The sequence below is a fragment of the Labeo rohita genome, chromosome 5 (genome assembly GCF_022985175.1).
Source record: "Labeo rohita strain BAU-BD-2019 chromosome 5, IGBB_LRoh.1.0, whole genome shotgun sequence".
In the NCBI taxonomy this organism is placed as follows: domain Eukaryota; kingdom Metazoa; phylum Chordata; class Actinopteri; order Cypriniformes; family Cyprinidae; genus Labeo; species Labeo rohita.
Genome location: NC_066873.1, coordinates 29,335,843 through 29,354,035, shown reverse-complemented (window position 1 = coordinate 29,354,035; position 18,193 = coordinate 29,335,843). Strand labels below are relative to the sequence as shown.

The 18,193-nt window shown below is 35.3% G+C and overlaps 2 protein-coding genes across 3 annotated transcripts; both read left to right on the top strand.

The window, feature by feature from the left end:
* Window positions 1-249: 249 nt before the first annotated feature.
* On the top strand, window positions 250-11,742 carry trafd1 (TRAF-type zinc finger domain containing 1). 2 transcript variants are annotated; one of them, XM_051109951.1, is made up of 11 exons: window positions 250-707; window positions 982-1,019; window positions 1,586-1,721; window positions 3,199-3,252; window positions 3,335-3,740; window positions 6,353-6,714; window positions 7,185-7,433; window positions 9,574-9,703; window positions 9,806-9,947; window positions 10,748-10,808; window positions 10,923-11,742. In XM_051109951.1, exons 2-11 carry the CDS (start codon window positions 985-987, stop codon window positions 10,959-10,961), a joined length of 1,614 nt encoding a protein of 537 aa, XP_050965908.1. In that variant the 5' UTR covers window positions 250-707; window positions 982-984; the 3' UTR covers window positions 10,962-11,742. The 2 variants fall into 2 exon arrangements, with proteins under 2 accessions (XP_050965908.1, XP_050965907.1); XM_051109950.1 differs by having other exon boundaries at window positions 9,806-10,016.
* Window positions 11,743-12,154: 412 nt separating this feature from the next.
* LOC127165373 (serine protease inhibitor 2.1-like) lies at window positions 12,155-14,484 on the top strand. The gene is made up of 5 exons (XM_051109953.1): window positions 12,155-12,264; window positions 12,427-13,066; window positions 13,151-13,430; window positions 13,648-13,792; window positions 13,895-14,484. Exons 2-5 carry the CDS (start codon window positions 12,466-12,468, stop codon window positions 14,084-14,086), a joined length of 1,218 nt encoding a protein of 405 aa, XP_050965910.1. The 5' UTR covers window positions 12,155-12,264; window positions 12,427-12,465; the 3' UTR covers window positions 14,087-14,484.
* Window positions 14,485-18,193: the final 3,709 nt, after the last annotated feature.

Here is an 18,193-nt window from a genome sequence, read left to right as displayed (position 1 = left end):
GACTGCCTAAAATGTAAATATATTCTTTCTGATTTAATAAAATAACCCAATAAAACCTATAATACATATTTTTTCCTTCTGTTTATTATTATTATTTTTAGGAAAACAAAAAAAAATAAAATAAAATCGACAAAATAAAACGTCAAACATATATGCATCATTTTGCAGGGAAGCTATTGATTAATCGTTATTTCATCTTCGTCTTTTATTTTGAAAATATTAATAATATCTCCGTCACCATCTGTCAGTGTTGCCGTTTTCACGGATACCGCCTCTTGTTGATACTGTGTCACGAAACGAAAGCTAAACCGATAATTGCGGTAGTTGGCACAGATCTACCTCAGGCCAGTAGTAGTTCATTACTTGTTTCTGTGTAATTTTACAGAGTCTAATGACGCTAATCTCATGACCTATTACTGTAGTGAGCGTTATAGCTGATCAGCAGTGGACACTCTTCGAGATGGCAGCCCAAGCATTTAGATTAAACTAATCAGACCTCAAAGCAGCTGTTTAAAATACCATTGTGCCTATTCTGATGTGTGGACAAAACGTCGTTGTTTGACTTCATACCACTGAATAATTTCTTTAATGCTTACTCGCTCTTGGATAAAGAACAAGGGCGAAAAGTAACATTACTAGCGAACAGTTTACTTCTCTAGCGAAACAGCAGCTTCAGGTGGTCGCTTACAAGCTTCGGCAATAATAAGGTACGTGTGTAATGTTAGTACCTTATGTCTAATTTTAGCAGTTACCTTTTTAAGGGAAAACAGAAAGATAAGTCATACAGTAAAAAAAAATGGTGTTATAATTGTTCAATGTTCTCACGGAATGAGCTCATTTTGAAAGTCGGTGGAGAGCGAATTACAATCTTTGTTTCCCATTTTGCCATCTATATTTTATTAAAGACATTTTATCTAGTTTAAACCAGAAACACTAATGGAGTCAGGTACGCGCTTATTGAGTTTTCTCTTTTTCACACAGACTATGGCCGAGGAAAACACCCAGTTTTGCAGTAATTGGTAAGTAAAAATAAATACATATATACATATAAATAAGTTTAAATCATGTCGTCATTCACTTACCCACATGATTTTTTCCCCTGTACAGCTCAAAAGGGGATGTCAGTCAGAATGACAGTTTCAGTGACCATTCACTTTCATTTCATAATTTACAAATCAGATGAAAGTGAATGGTGACTTATTCTGTCATTTTGCCTAACATTTATCTAATCTTGAGGGCGTGTACATGGTTTTCATTTTTGGGTGAACTATTTCTTTGGATAAGGAATGCTGTTTTATAGTTTTGGTTTATTAGCCAACCTTTTGCTTTTACTTAATAAGGCATGTTACCAGTCCCTCCCATCAATCCTTCTGGCTGTTCTGCAGTCAGTGCCCGCCCTTTTCGATTATCATGACTACTTAGTATTTGGCTGATGCGTTTTTATCCAAAGCAGTTTGTGTTACACTTTTTACAGTGACAGTTTCCCAGGACTAACCATCAGTTAATCGTCTTAGTCAAGGGCACAATGGCAGTTGTAGTGTTTATGGAACCAACTGAGTGATCGTGATATGCTCTCTGTCTCTAGCAAGCATGACATTCCAGAAGCCAACTTTACAACACATGAGATCCACTGTCGACGGAATATTGCTCTTTGCGAGGTGTGCCAGGAGCCTTTTCCTCATGCAGAGCTTGTGCTGCACAAAGAGATGGACCATGCAGAGGTACTATCCACATGATGTGTGATTAATTTATTGTACGGTTTACATGCGCCTTGCAGAATCTGCAAGATTTTACCAAAGTAAAAGGGATCATACAAAATGCATGTTATTTTTTATTAGGTACTGGCCTGAATAAGGTATTTCACATAAAAGACATTTACATATAGTCCACAAGAGAAAAAAATAGTTGAATTTCTAAAAATGACCCTGTTCAAAAGTTTACATACTGTTGATTCTTAATACTGAGTTGTTACCTGAATGATCCACATCTGTTTTTTGTTTAGTGAACAAAAAAAAAAAAAAAGTTGTTGAGTCCCTTGTTTGTTCTGAACAGTTAAACTGCTTGTGGTTCTTCAGAAAATTCTGTGAGGTCCCAAAAATTCTTTGGTTTACCAGCATTCCTGTGTATTTGAACCCTTTCCAACAATGACTGTATTATTTTGAGATCCATCTTTTCAAACTGCAGACAACTGAGGGACTCATATTCAACTATTACAAAAGGTTCAAACACTCACTGATGCTCCAGAAGGAAAAACAATGCAGCAAGAGCCAGGGCGGGGGGTATAAACTTTTTGAATTTGAGGTCTTCTGGGAAACATGCAAGTATCTTCTTTAGCTTCTGGAGAGCAGTACTAAATAAAAAAAAAAAGTTATATTTATGGAAAATAAGAAAAATGTACACAACCTAATTCTGTTCAAAAGTTTTCACCCCTGGATCTTAATGCATCATACAGTCATTGTTGGAAAGGGACCTGAAAGACTTTTCTGAAGAACAGCTTGCGGTTTAACACACAGAGGACTCATAAACAACTATAAACAACAGAGGACTCATAAACAACTATCACTAAACTAAAAAAAAAAAAAAAAAAAAAAAAAAAAAACACAGCTGTGGATCATTCAGGTAAAAACAGTATTAAGAATCAAGTGTATGTAAACTTTTGAACAGGTAAATTTCAACTATTATTTTCTCACGTGGACTATATGTAAACATCTTTTATGTGAAATATTATATTGATATCAGTACTAAACAAAAAATAACATGTATTTCCCTCTTATTTTGGCAAAATAATTAACATTTTGCAGATTCTGCAAGGTGTATGTAAACTTTTGACCTCAAATGTATATTCGATAATATCCCTAAAGACCTTAGTCAGTGTGCTGTAGACATGAATTAAGAAAATCTTCTCCACAACCTGTCATTTATATGAGATCACAGCAATTCGCAAACAACAGTAATCCAAATAATTCCAGACAAAAACAAATCCAGCCTTACTTTTTTTTCTCATTATAGAAGACTTTTCACTCAGATATACATAAAAATAGAGAAGAACAGACAAAACATTTTTGTTTTGTGCTCACTTTAAAGACTGTAGGATGTACTAAAGCAGCATTGTTATAAACAGTATTAATTAAAATATAGCATCCATGTCATGTATACTGCAGAATAAGTTGTTTATAAAATCTAAAACTCTTTTTACAGGAACAGTGCAAATGTGGATTAAAGATAGAGAAAAGGTTCATGGAGGTCCACCAGGTACAGTATAAACAGTTATGCATGCATATTGCTGTTTTCATCAATGAGTTCTGTAGATTTGACAACTTCTTGCCCTTCTCAGAGATCAGAGTGCAGTCATCGACTGGTCCCATGTCAGTTCTGTGATCTGGAGGTGGCCTCCTTTCAAGCTAAAGAGCATGAGGATTACTGCGGGACCCGCACCGAGCCCTGCCCCGTCTGCAAGTGTAACGTTATGCTAAGAGAACAACACATCCATCCGGCCCTGTGCGGAAGTCTGACTCCACCTCAGGAGAGGCACAGCAGTAGGGCAGGGGGTCAGTCTCCCGGAGCATGGTTTGAGGCACATTCAATCCATAACCTCATACACAATAATAACAGTGCGGGGGCAGCAGACCGTAGGGGCCCACCACGACCCTTGGAGGACAGACTACACAACAGCACCAGAGGAACAGTGAGGGGAGGAACCAGGAGAAACACGGATACGAGGAACAATGATTTTGCTTATTGTATGTATCCGCCTGTCTGTTTTAGTCTTTATTCACAAAATATTCATAATATGTGACCCTGGACCACAAATCCAGTCATAAGGGTAATTTTTTTTAAAATCAACATTGATTAAGATAAATAAATAAGCTTTCCATTGATGTATGGTTTGTTACGATAGGACAATATTTGGCTGAGATGCAACTATTTGAAAATGTGGAATCTGAGGGTGCTAAAAAAATCTAAATATTCAGAAAATCACCTTAAAAGTTGTCTAAATGAAGTTCTTAGCAATGCATATTACTAATCAAAAATTAAGTTTTGATATATCTACAATCTGAAATGATTGCACATGATTTTTACTTAATATATTAACAATTTTGGCAAAAAAGAAAAATCGATAATTTTGACCCATACAATGTATTGTTGGCTACTGCTACAGATATACTCATTCTACTTATGACTGGTTGTGTGGTCCAGGGCCACATATGCTGCTCAGAGGTGGCATAAATACATTTACACACCAATTAAAACTATATTATTAGGATTATACTAGGTGCTGAGGTGGGTCAGAGCAGCAATCATTTCATCCAGTTTTTATGCTGCATTGCATCTTCACACAATATTGAGCAGACACAAAGCTGTCGTGTACAGATGCCTTTAGATTACTTTTTATTGTCATCTAACACTTCAGGTTAACCTTTAATAACTACTGGTAATTTAATAACACTGTTAAATGTGATATTTAACAAATCTCAAAATTAATATTAATTTTTAATACTCTACGTTGTGTTTTATGCCTAAATTTACTGGTAGCATTTAAAAAGATTGGTTTTAATTTTTTTGTTTATTTATTTATTTATTTTTTTACATAATTTTGACAAAATCCATTTGTCCACTTACTTTGGATAAAACATAAATGTGAAATGTAATATAAAAAAAAAAATTGTGTAGAATTTAAAGGGATAGTTCACCCAAAAGTGAACGTTGTTATTAATTGCTTACCTTCATGACGTTCCAAACCTGTAAGACCTTGGTTCATCATCTGAACACAAATTAAGATATTTTTGATGAAATCTGAGAGCTTTCTAACCTTGCATAGACAGCAATGCAACTGACATGTTCAAGGCCCAGAAAGGTAGTAAGGACATTGTTAAAATAGTCCATGTGACATCAGTGGTTCAATCTTAATTTTATGAAGCTTCGAGAACACTTTCTGTGTGCAAAGTAAACAAAAAAAAACGACTTTATTCAACAGTTTCTTCTGTTCAGTGTCAGTCTTCGACACACATTCATGAGAGTACCACAACGCATGTGTGTAGAGTGCTGCTGACGCAGAAGCTGGCATTTTTGACGTCTTCATAAACATGACTGAATATTTCAACAGAGAAGATGCCTTAAAGTCGTTATTTTTGTTTTCTTTGTGCACAAAAAGTATTTTGTAGCTTCAAAAAAATTACGGTTGAACCACTAATGTCACATGGACTGTTTTAACAATATCCTTACTAGGGCTGCCCCCTAATAGCTGACTAACCGTTAGTCGTCGAGAAGAGACTTGGTCGACCAAAATTTATTAGTCGCTTAGTCCCAGAAAAAAAAATCCCACACGAAGTGGCAAAGTCACGCAGTCTATGATGGACAGATCGTTAGCGGCTTGTCTGTGTGGTAATACAATACATCGGGCAGGACATCCAAATGCTCATCTATCATTCATCTACCTCAAATATGGCTTTTCTGAAAGATGTATGTAGCAGTAAATTTACATGGCAGCTCAATCTTATGTTAACCTAGAAAAAGGTGCGCTGTTGAAGTCTCTGTGCGGACTGGTGTGGTCACTTGCACTTAAAATACTGGTCATACAGATAAAAGTAATACATCTTTTGAATTTTTAAAGACTCAACATTTATTTGTGTGCATTCAGAATAACAACGAAACGTTGTGCTTTTGTAAAATAATGAAAGCAAACAAGATGCGTTTTCTACGTCTCTGTGAACTTGAGCGTGTCACTTTGTGTATACTTGCCAAGCGTCGCCGACCTCATCTTTTAAGCCAAAAACAAAGCAAGCACAATTATATCTGCTGGTGTGCTGTGGCAAGCTTTTTTTTGTGCGCTTAAACACTTATTAGGCTATGTATGCAATTAAAGGCTCATTATTATGATTTATATGGTTTATTAATAAACGTGAGACTGACAGACGACTACTGCTTAAAATGAACGACTAATAGTTGACCAGAAAAATTTTTAGTTGGAGGCAGCCCTAATCCTTACTACCTTTCTGGGCCTTGAATGTGGTAGTTGCGTTGCTGTTTATGCAGGGTCAGAAAGCTCTAATGTTTCATCAAAAAAATTCTTAATTTGTGTTCTGAAGATAAATGAAGGACCTACGGGTTTGGAACGACATGAGGGTGATTAATTAATGACAGAATTTTCATTTTTGGGTGAACTATCTCTTTAAATATTGGCTATAATATTTAATTATTTGGCTTATTGTACAAGTCAACAGTTGTAACATCAGTTTGTCCTTGCAGTAAACATAATGGGTTTTAAACATGTTGAATATGCTGGGAGTTTTCATCAGGATTTAACAGGATGTTTGAGAAAAAAAACAACCTTCCACTCTGCTCATTTCCTCAGTGCTGGATCAGGAAACGGAGCTGGGGAACAACAACAACAGCCTGCTGTGGTCTCTGGGACAACTGCCAGACTATGAGTCCTCCAGTCTGGACTACATGCTGGCCCTCAGCCTGCAGAGTGAAGGTGACTTGGAGGACCCCCGTCAGGAGGGCGTGTGGACTGATGTGTGGGACCGTCGCCTAGGAAGGACACCAGCCCACAGCAATCTCACCTCCCAGCTCTCCTCCAACACTAACAACAACTGCACTGCGACCTCTCCTAAAACCAACCTGACCGCGGCCCACAGCCCCTCCTCAAACATCATGCTGCCTTGTGAGTTCTGTGAAGAGCTCTTTCCAGAGGAAGACCTTATCCTACACCAGGTAAGTGATGAGACCCCAATCATCCCATCACGTTACACTCCCTCTTGGCTTGATATTTAAGCCAGGCCTCTTGTGTCTTGATAGAGCTGGCAAGTGTGAAGTTGCATCAATCACAGTGGTACTAAAAGCCTCTAGAGTCATCTCTTTCGAGTGCCATTACATGTCTACGTTAACAGAGTACAACATAAACCATGTTTTTCACGGAAGTCTATTGTAATGCCATCACTGATGTTGAATCTCCCACTCCATTCCTTCTTGTCAGGTCTCTATTGTTTCACAATGTGGTGTTCAGTTTCCATGGGAACCTCCTCGAATTTCAGCCCTCTAGCTTCTCCCACAGGCCGAACCCTGATCAGATTCTTCTCCTATTTCTGAGGCCATAGAGGAGGGGTGTGCTATCCGAGTCGGTTGTTTTAGATTTTTGCCTGTAGTGGCCAGCATAAAGTAAATATTCGGTTTTTGTGTTCTAGACCGGCTGCAGCCCAGCTTCTGCTATTGCTTCCTTCAGTAAACAAGCTCCTTCTCTTCAATATGAAGAAATCATCACTCAAGGGGCGAGTCATGTCATTTCTCCCCGCACACCCAGTCCGCCCACCCTGCCCCTCTCCGTTTCACCACTCTCCTACAGTTCCTCCTCCAGCCCCGTTGAGGGCGATGTGCTCATTCCTTGTGAGTTTTGTGGTGTTGCTTTAGAAGAGGATGTACTCTTTCACCATCAGGTATTACAACTTCTTGTTGTGTTTTTCTTACAAATAAAGTTTTACATGACATACAGTCAAACCAAAAATTATTCAGACACCAGATAGGATTTTTGATATTTTTTTTTTTTACTAGTGGGTGCAGGAATAGTAAACTATAGTTCATTTATGTAAGTGATAATAGCAAAATAAAATGAACTGTAACATTTTATACCTAAAATTTCTTCATACAGTGGTCTACCAAGAAAACTGATAAAAATGTGGAACCAAAAATTATTCAGACACTTTGACTGACCATGTTTTACTTAACTGTTTTTTTCTTTAATTGCTAATGTGTCCTTTTACACCACAGACTTAACAAAATTAAGCATTGCTTGGTAATTGGTTAAAGTGTTGATAGTTGTGTAAATATTGCCATACTAACAATTGTCTGAATTTTTAGTTGATTGTAATCCATTACATATCTTTATGTCAAAGTTATCTGACTTTATCAAGATCAATTTGTTCTGACACAGTTTAACTCTTGAGTTCTTCTTATATTTTATTACCATTTTCTAAATTATGGCGAATTAACCCTGATAATGTGAGAAATGTTGAAGGTGTCCAAATAAATTTTGGTTTGACTGTAGAATCAAAGAAGCTGAACAACAACATAAAATAAAACATATAAAGAGATAATAAGAAATTATGTAATTGTTATTCTTTGTAATAAATACTAAGAAAAAAACTAAAATATACAAAGGCGGGATATTTGAAGAAGACTTTCAAATAATGGCATCATTTAAACAAAAATGTTCACAAGAAATGAAATTAAGAAATATAGAACATATTAATAAGTGGGTAACAATCTGTAAAAAAATGGCACTAAATCCTTTTGAAATGACAGGAAACTGTTTTTTGTTTCTTTGTTTTGTTTAAAGAATCTGCAACTGTTTAATATTTAGCCAAAATCGTAATATTATTGACCACAAATACAAATTCTGAGATGTTTTATACTAATTCAAGTCAGGTACTGCATATTCAGTGTTGGGAAGGTTACCTTTTAGGTATTTTTATTTATTTAGTTACCCTATTTAAAATGTGATTAATAATGTAATTGAAATAGTTACACTATTAAAGTAATGTAACTGATTACATTTGATTACTTTCTGATTAAATATTGTCAATTGTCAATTTGATTGTAAATATTGTCAATTTTTCTAAACTGTTAATCATTTTGAAACATTTAAGGTAGGCAGAGTTAACCTTACAGTAGTACTCAACACTGATTAATGTCAGCCTTTCAAAGTCCTTCATCACTTGAATTAAGATTACAATAATTTAATTTTAAAGCACAGCCACCACAATATTAGCCTTTAGTACCTCTTTTTACTTCGAGATCGTTCTGAGGTTAAATGCAGATTTAAAATCATAACAAGAAATAGTTTAATAGCCATTATACTGTTTTTGAAATCAAATTTTATAAACTAAAGCATATTCACAAAGAATAAAGCATATACACAAACCCAAGTAGGAAAAAAAGAGTTATCAAGTAAGCATGTGTCCTATTCTGTCCTAAACTCCTGAAACATTGGTGTCTCATATTTAACCAAGTCAATGCAATTTTGGAAAGAAATCAATCAAATCTGTATGTGTGTGGAAATATTTAGATGTAACACCCCTTTGTAATTGTTGACATTTTCTAATTAAATTAACTAATTTAACTACAAATTTTCTTAGTATTTACAGTTACATTTATTTTGTAATCAAATTAATATAATTATGTTACATGTAACTAGTTACTCCCCAACAGTGTGTACATTCCAACATTCTAATTGTGAATATCAGCTTAAATATTTTCATAAATAAAATAAAATACATCTTTTCCACAAAAGGGGTATCCATTACAATCCATATTACATCTGTGTTTACATTGTACAAAACGCTGTATGAAAACGGTCCCGTTTTTTTATGTTTTATTGTAATCATAGCTCATTTAGTGTTAAAAAAAAAAAAGTATATTATAAAAATGTGTAATTTGCAAAATTTCCATTGTGTTTACATCTAATCTCATAAACCATGATTTGTTTCTGCTAGTATGTTTAAGCACTTTTGTGAAAGTACAGCAGAAATGGAGCCCACCGTTTTAGTTGAAACTCTTCAATCTTGTCGTACTGTACAGGACAAGTGTGACCTCCGCCCTCAGACAGCTTATTCATTCGACGGATTGTCTCCACGGAAACCACACCACACCGCCAAAGAGGCCCCTGAGAGGAGATCTCCTGAGAGGCAGAGAAGGGTGAGACATCAAGGTGAGCCACCAAAATAGATAAACACAATCTCATGTCTTATTTACAAAATACATGTGATTATAATCAGTATGTAATAAGTCATACCTCTGTATCTTGCTGCAGCCGACCCAGATAAGGAGCTCCTGCAGGAGATGGCTCAGGGGTGGCAGAAAGGACCCTCAAGTTTGGACCAGTGGCCGTCCTCAGCCTACAGTTACACAAAGAACACAAATGCCGAGCAGCAGGCGAAGAGCAGGAACCAAAGGTGCAGAGCAGTAGAAGCAAACACGTACCTCAATGACAGCCTTAAGCCCCATTCCACAACCACTTCGGGGTATGCTTATATTTTTTAAAGGCATAGTTCACCCAAAAATGAAAATTCTGTTATTACTCACCATCATGTCGTTCCAAACCTGTAATACCTTCGTTCATCTTCAGAACACAAATTAAGATATTTTTGATAAATCCGGGAGCTCTCTTACCCTGCATAGACAGCAACGCAACTGAAATATTCCCAGACCCAGAAACAAAGTAAGGACATCGGTAAAACAGTCCATGATTTGTAGAAGAATTGTTGAATAAAATCATTATTTTTGTATGTGTTCTCCTCCAAATCACGCATTCCACGATTATCGAGAGTACCACAACACGCATACGTTGTTTACGTGCAGAGGTACTCTCAATAATAATGGAATGCATGATTTGGAAAAGAATTGCTGAATAAAGTTGTTATTTTTGTTTTCATTTGTGCAAAAGTATTCTCGTAGCTTCGTAAAATTTCAGTTAAACCACTGATGGACTGTTTTACCGATATCCTTACTACGTTTCTGGGCCAGGAAACATTTCAGTTGCATTGCTGTCTATTTTATTAAAAATATCCTTATTTGTGTTCCAAAGATGAATGAAGGCCTTATGGATTTGGAATGACATGAGAGTGACAGAATTTTCATTTTTGGGTGAACTATCCCTTTAAGAAATTATTTCTAGGTACAGATACGTATAATGATAAGAGAACATTTTGGAGAAGTTACAAAAACTGAAATTTGCGTATTTTTTATATGACAGACCTCCACACAGAGGAAGACTGGAAGGTCGAAGGAGTGACAAAAACACAGAGACACCAAAGGTACATACATGAATTGTTACAGGAACATAAATAAAATGTGAAAGAGAAATGCATGCAAAATATATTAGATTCAAATACCTTTTGACCTGTTCTACATTACATTTTTATCTCCAGGTGCCTAAAAATCATAATGTTGAAAAAGAGGAGGAGTAGAAAAGGGAAAAGAGTCTAACCAATCTTCTGAGTCTCTGTGACTCAAAGCAGTGATCTGTTATTACTGTCTATAGGCTATTATGTTTGTGTCTATAAAACATTTACATGCCCAGATGAATTTATCAGTTCTTTGGCTTGTAAATATATGTCTTTAATTGCACTAGATTTTTTCCCCCTTATTGTATTTTTTTCAGTGGTATTTGTATGTGGTTTCAAATGTTCGAGCTTTTGTTGTATTTTCTTTCCAAAATGTTGGCAAAATGTTATATTTTACTGAAAATTCTACACACATTATAGTATAAATATAGATAGTCCCATAACACTTTACTGTATTGTTTTATACATTAGTTAATGCAATAGTTACCATGAACAATGCTGCATTTATTAATCCTAGTTAATATTATTTTTTACATATACATTTTAACATTTCAATATTATTAGTTCATAATGCATTGTGACCTAATAATGTACTAATGACAAATATATGTATTTTTATTAATAAATGCAGTAAAATAATGATACTGAATGCATTCATTAATGTTACAGAACTGTATTGTAAAGTGCTGCGGAAATTACAAATTTTTATTTGATCCTGAGTGTGAAATAATTTTACAATGTACATTAAAAAATGTCAAAATCACAAAAAAAATCATAAACTGTGGATATTTGAGAATTTTTATTGTAAGGCTGTCTGTTTGGTGGCTAAATTTGTTATGTTGCTATTCTGTCATGTAACTATTACATATTTTCAATAAAAAGATTTTCCTGTGGCTGAAGATAGGATGGCAATCACATTAAGTTGTAGTTTTTTCTAGTCAACAAAGTGATAACTGAGCATTTCAACAATCAGAAGATCAATATGGACTTATCTTTATGATTTTTTGGACATGCACTCTGTACTCTGGTTCTTGCACAAAAAAAACTGTACAGGGGTTATGAGAACAAAGGACCTATATAAGATACATATATAAGAGCCGTCTTAGAAGAATGGAAGATTATTGTCTTGTTTTGTAAAACGTTCATTTCTGTAAGAACTTGGCATCACTGTTTACTATAAATGAAAAATATTTGCATTTGCTTCAATAGTACTTCTATCATCAGGTCCAGTGCATGCAGAAAATATAATGAGTTGGAGAGCTTATGGTCACTGTACTGTTTACTTTTTGTAGTTAATAATTGGAGCATTTTCTACAAAACAAAGAGTAAACAGAGTAAAGGTTGGTCTCTAATCGAACTTCAGGACATACTGTGGGCTTTATAATTCAGTCCAGCTTGGGGAAAGACACGGCAGCTGCCTGGACAGGTGGGGAATTTGTGTTCACGATTATATAAGATAGAACTTAAATGCAAAGTTGATCTTTTAAAAAATCATTTGTTTAGTTTAACGCTGATTTGTTGAAGTTTAGGTATTTTGATGCATCTCTGTGTTACCATAATGTTGTAAAACTCTGCTACATTTCCTCAGGGCCTAAATTCATCTGCTGGCTCAACTTGAAAAGGAAACATGGAAAGGAACATCATATATTTGTGGATCTGTGCTTTTGCAGTAGTTTATGGGAATCAAGAGACTTCACCCCAACCTCCCATCAGCGCTAAACTCCCATCATTGATAAAAATGAACAATGATTTTGCTTTTCACCTGTACAAGAGGCTTGTAGAAATGCCCGATTATCAGTCGAGGAATATCTTCTTCTCTCCCTTCAGTGTGTCCATGGCCCTTTCTGAGCTGTCTTTAGGAGCCGGAGGTAAAACCAAAGAGCAGCTTCTCAGTGGCATTGGCCATAACGGCTCTGTCTTCAGCACTGAAGAAATGCACGAGATGTTCCACAGTCTCCTGGAAGAAATCGACCAAAGGACAGGGGTGGACATCGATGTCGGCAGTGCTCTATATGCAAGCGACAAATCCAAGCCTCATCCTAAGTTCCTGGAGAACATGAAGGAGTTTTACCACTCTGACGGCTTCACTGTGGATTTCCGTGCTGCGGAAACATTAGAAAAAATTAACACGTATGTAAAGGAAAAAACACATGGTAAAATAGATCGAGCTGTAGATTCTCTAGATCCCAGTACTATCATGTTACTTCTCACTTACATATATTTTAAAGGTAAGCATGTACGCATACTTTAATCACAAACTCCAGCACTTTATCTGTACTGTCTGTCTATAACCATTTCTTTATTTTCTTAAGGACAATGGGACATGCCATTTAACCCAAACAAAACCCATGAGGCTACATTTCATGTGGACCATGAGACTACGGTTCCAGTACAAATGATGCACCAAAATGAACTCCTTAAAGTTTATTATGACGCTGAACTCTCTACTAAAGTCCTCTGTCTAGACTACAACGACTCTTTCTCCATGTTTCTGGCTGTACCAGATAAAAACAAAGATCAGACCATCAAAGATCTGGAGAAGGCCATCTCTAGACAGCACATTGAAAAGTGGAAGACAGCTGTCCAGAAAAGGTAATGCAAAAAAGGATACTATATATCAAAGTCTTTTCATTTAGTCATTAAATGTTTTAATGTCCAATATCTCATATCTCTTTAGGTTTAACGTCTATTCATGGACCATGAATCATGATCACCTCTTTTCTGCACACTGTCAACCTATCATTATATTAATTAATTATACAAATTAATGTTTTTTGTTTGTTTGTTTGTTTTTTTGTGTGTCCTTCAGAAAACTTGACGTCTATGTACCCAAGCTGTCTCTGAAAACAGAATATACCCTAAACGATATTTTGAATGGAATGGGAATAACAGACATGTTTACAAATAAAGCTGACTTCTCAGGAATTTCAGAAGCAAATTTCTATGTTTCAAAGGTAAAAACACAAATCAGTTTCTTAATGATTTTTAAAAAGTGACCAGGAATTCAAAAAGCAAAAATTCATAAAAGATCATATAAATTGCTATTTCTCTTTTAGGTTTTGCATAAAGCCACCCTGGATGTAGATGAGAAAGGAACCACCGCAGCAGCAGTAACCACAATTGAAATCAGACTTGCTTTCTTACCAATGACATTCCGTTTTGACCGTCCATTCATGATCTTCATTGTTGACCAAAAAAATGACCATATCCTCTTTTTAGGAAAAGTTGTCAACCCGGCAGCGATGTAATGATGTGACATTCAAGATTCATCCAGCAGATGGCCATAATTTAACAACTATCATCATGCCATCATTTTGCCAACGCCTTTAGAATTTGTATAGGATAACTGTTGGTGTTACGTACTGTATGAAGATGGTTGCTAGGTCTTCTTTAATAGTGAATGTCTGCTTATACTACGTCTATATTAAATGTAATAATTGGAAAGAGGTCTTCAAAAGATTTCAGTGAAATAAGAAAAAAGCATCTGGCCACAACTGTTATTTCGTATCTTTCCTGCTAACTTCCGCTATCGCTCATACACCACGTTATACACTGCTCTTATTATAATGAAAACTACAATTCACTATCTGTGAGTTATAAATGTGTGGAAAATGCTTGTTATAAAATAAAGTTGGTTTTACTGGCAGTGGAAGAACAGTGGAAGTGTCTTCTAAGCCAGAGTGTGGAACAACACTTAAGAGACAAGACCAGTAGACACTGGTAATAACAATACAGGTGCATCTCAATAAGTTAGAATGTTGTGGAAAAGTTCATTTATTTCAGTAATTCAACTCAAATTGTGGAACTTGTGTATTAAATAAATTCAATGCACTCAGACTGAAGTAGTTTAAGTCTTTGGTTCTTTTAATTGTAATGATAATAATGACAATCTCAACGATAAATGATAATCTCAACAAATTAGAATACTTCATAAGACCAATAAAAAACGTTTTTAGTGAACTGTTGGCCTTCTGGAAAGTATGTTCATTTACTGTATATGTACTCAATACTTGGTAGGGGCTCCTTTTGCTTTAATTACCGCCTCCATTCAGCATGGCATGGAGGTGATCAGTCTGTGGCACTACTGAGGTGGTATGGAAGCCCAGGTTTCTTTGACAGTGGCCTTCAGCTCATCTGCATTTTTGGTCTCTTGTTTCTCATTTTCCTCTTGACAATACCCCATAGATTCTCTATGGGGTTCAGGTCTGGTGAATTTGCTGGCCAGTCAAACACACCAACACCATGGTCATTTAACCAACTTTTGGTGCCTCTGACGTTGTCTGTGGTTCAGGAGTGGCTTAACGAGAGGAATACGACAACTGTAGCCAAATTCCTTGACACGTCTTTGTGTGGTGGCTCTTGATGCCTTGACCCCAGCCTCAGTCCATTCCTTGTGAAGTTCACCCAAATTCTTCAATCAATTTTGCTTGACAAGCCTCTCAAGGCTGCGGTTCTCTTGGTTGGTTGTGCATCTTTTTCTTCCACACTTTTTCCTTCCACTCAACTATCTGTTAACGTGCTTGGATACAGCACTCTGTGAACAGCCAGTTTCTTTGGCAATGAATGTTTATGGCTTACCCTCCTTGTGAAGGGTGTCAATGATTGTCTTCTGGACAATCAGATCAGCAGTCTTCCCCATGATTGTGTAGACTAGTGAACCAAACTGAGAGACCATTTTGAAAGCTCAGGAAACCTTTGCAGGTGTTTTGAGCTGATTAGCATGTCACCATATTCTTGTTTGTTGAGATAGTGAATTGGTGGGTTTTTGTTAAAAGTGAGCCAAAAATCATCACAATTAAAACAACCAAAGACTTAAACTACTTCAGTCTGTGTGCAAAGAATTTATTTAATACACGAGTTTCACAATTTGAGTTGAATTACTGAAATAAATGAACTTTTCCATAACATTCTAATTTATTGAGATGCATCTGTATATATATGTGCCATTCTACAGAATTGGTCCAAAGTCAGAGTTGGAAACGTCTTGGAAAAAAATGTCTTTTTTCCAAAAAAATTGTATGTATGCAAATTGTATAATATCCAAGGTACACATTTGTAGTAATTGTGCAGTTAATTCTCATATTGTATTTTCAGAAATTTTCCTCTCCCCAAATTTGTCACTACAGAATATATAATATACTACACATACACACACACACACACATATATGGCTATTTTTTTCAGAGCTAAATCAATAACATTATTAAAACTATATTTTAAGTGCAATTTATGAGATTTGTTGTATTGCGAATCCAAGTTTTCTTTGTAAAAGGCAAAAAGTTGATCACACTGATTTTAAAGTTATAGATTAATTTGTCTGAATATACATTAAACCAAACACTATCATAATATCTTAGTTGATAATTCTGTATAATTTATTTTTACAAAACATTTCATGTTTAGGTAGTGACAGGGATGCTTTGGTAGCAACCACATCATAATTTGATCGCATAACACCCCAAAAAAAATGTCACTACTGAAACTGTTTCGACCAAATGTTTCGATAGGGACCGTTTTGGATGTGATAATTTTAGATACTTTTGAACCTAGCTCAAAGATGCTAATCAGCACATGGTTAGCTAACACAGTTCTGAACAGTTGTACACATATAAAAACTAAATGTTATGGAATAACTCCCAAAAAGGTGTGCTTAATTGCAGAAAAAAAAGGTGTTCAGTAGTGAAGTTCCTTAAAGTTACAGATTTTTCAGACTTTTGAACACATTTACCTCAAAATGATGGGTCCTATCTACTCACCATGTAGCTATGAGAGAGAGGGACACAGGAATATTTCCAGATCATACATTTAGGGGTGTAGTTAAAATCAGTCTCAGCCAATAGACTAAAACATACTGTTTCAGTAGTGACATGGAAATGCGGGACACTTTTTTTCTATAAACGTTCCTAATTTACAAAGAAAATACAAAATGATTTTTTTGTTTGAACTTTACTTTTTAAAAGAATCAAAAAGATACAAAAGACAACAACAGATTTTAAAAAAAAAAATATTTTCATAAGTTGACATTTAGGGGTTAGGGTACTAGACAGCCACCTCCCAATTGGAAGTACCCAATAAATTATGATTTTAACTATATTAAGCTTACTAATAGTTTAAATATTATTGTGGGTTTCAACAGATAATAGAAGGATCTTAGTAAACATCTAAGATTTGAATACTTAAATGCTTTTTAAATGTGTTTTTCAGTTGTGGGACAGCAGTTTGCACCAATTCACATTTGCGAAAGAGCACCAGTGCGACTGACCTGATCAGCATATTTGTGTTTGTGCTGAGGGGAGCTTCAAAGGTTTCTAAGGGTTTTTGCAACATTGAGTAATGTATCACAGACAAATATCTCACAAACCCAGTGTAGAGAGAGTGTAAATAAGAGATTCACTGTGCAGTGTAGAGAGCTTCCTTGATTATATTGGAACTTTGTGAGATCGCGATGAACTAAGATGAGTGACAGCTTTTAATAATTTTAAGGGATTTTATAAATGACATATTGATTTAATACAACAGTTAAACAAGAATTTAATATTAAGTGACTTGCACTGTCTGACTATAACACGATTGCCTGATGATTTTGCTTTATTTCATCATCAAAAATAGTTCGAAACAAGTAACAAATGAGCCACTTCACATCTCTATTCCAAAACAGTGGTGTTTCGTTTACGAATGAAAGTGTGTTTTTAAACAAATCTAGTGAGTCAATGATTCAATTTACCTTTAATAAAGACTCACTTGCTTTATTATCGAATGAATCAACCGTCCAAACAAATCAAATGAATGAATGATTCAGTAATTAAATCAGTGATTGCCGCCACCTGGCAGTTTTAGATTCATTTTTAAAGTATCTTTTCAGTTATTTAATAATTTATTTATCATTTAATATTTCTATATTCAACATTTTATATTTAAAACATTAATCTCTTTACTAATTGCACTCATGCCACCTCTGAGCCTCATTAAACATATGAAAATACACATACAAGCCACTTTTGTGTTCTTCCGTGTCACCTCTGTAGTACAAATTAATTTTAATACTGATTTCATTTCATTTCGTTCTTATTCTGTTGTTTTAATTAGAAATTTTAAAAAGCACAACATAAGAGATGGCATACTTTTAATAAAGTTGCAAAAATGCCATTATGTAAAAACAAAATTCCCCTGTAAATCACTTTAAGAAGTCAAATATCACCTCGTAATGGGTCATTTTTTATCAGATTTTTGATTATTGTTTAGAAGGAGGTTCCTGAAATTTTGACTGTGCTCCTAAATTTTTTAAGTTAGAAAGTTAAAAAGAAAAGCACGCGTACAGCCCCGCTATAGCCTTAGTAATCCTGAAGACATTGATT

Coding starts and splice junctions, on each gene's coding strand:
- trafd1 (XM_051109950.1), top strand. CDS start 985: ATGGCCGAGGAAAACACCCAGTTTTGCAGTAATTG. Junction 1,020..1,585: donor ACCCAGTTTTGCAGTAATTG/GTAAGTAAAAAT, acceptor CTCTGTCTCTAG/CAAGCATGACATTCCAGAAG. Junction 1,722..3,198: donor AAGAGATGGACCATGCAGAG/GTACTATCCACA, acceptor CTCTTTTTACAG/GAACAGTGCAAATGTGGATT.
- LOC127165373 (XM_051109953.1), top strand. CDS start 12,466: ATGGAAAGGAACATCATATATTTGTGGATCTGTGCTTTTGCAGTAGTT. Junction 13,067..13,150: donor CACTTACATATATTTTAAAG/GTAAGCATGTAC, acceptor TATTTTCTTAAG/GACAATGGGACATGCCATTT. Junction 13,793..13,894: donor CAAATTTCTATGTTTCAAAG/GTAAAAACACAA, acceptor TTTCTCTTTTAG/GTTTTGCATAAAGCCACCCT.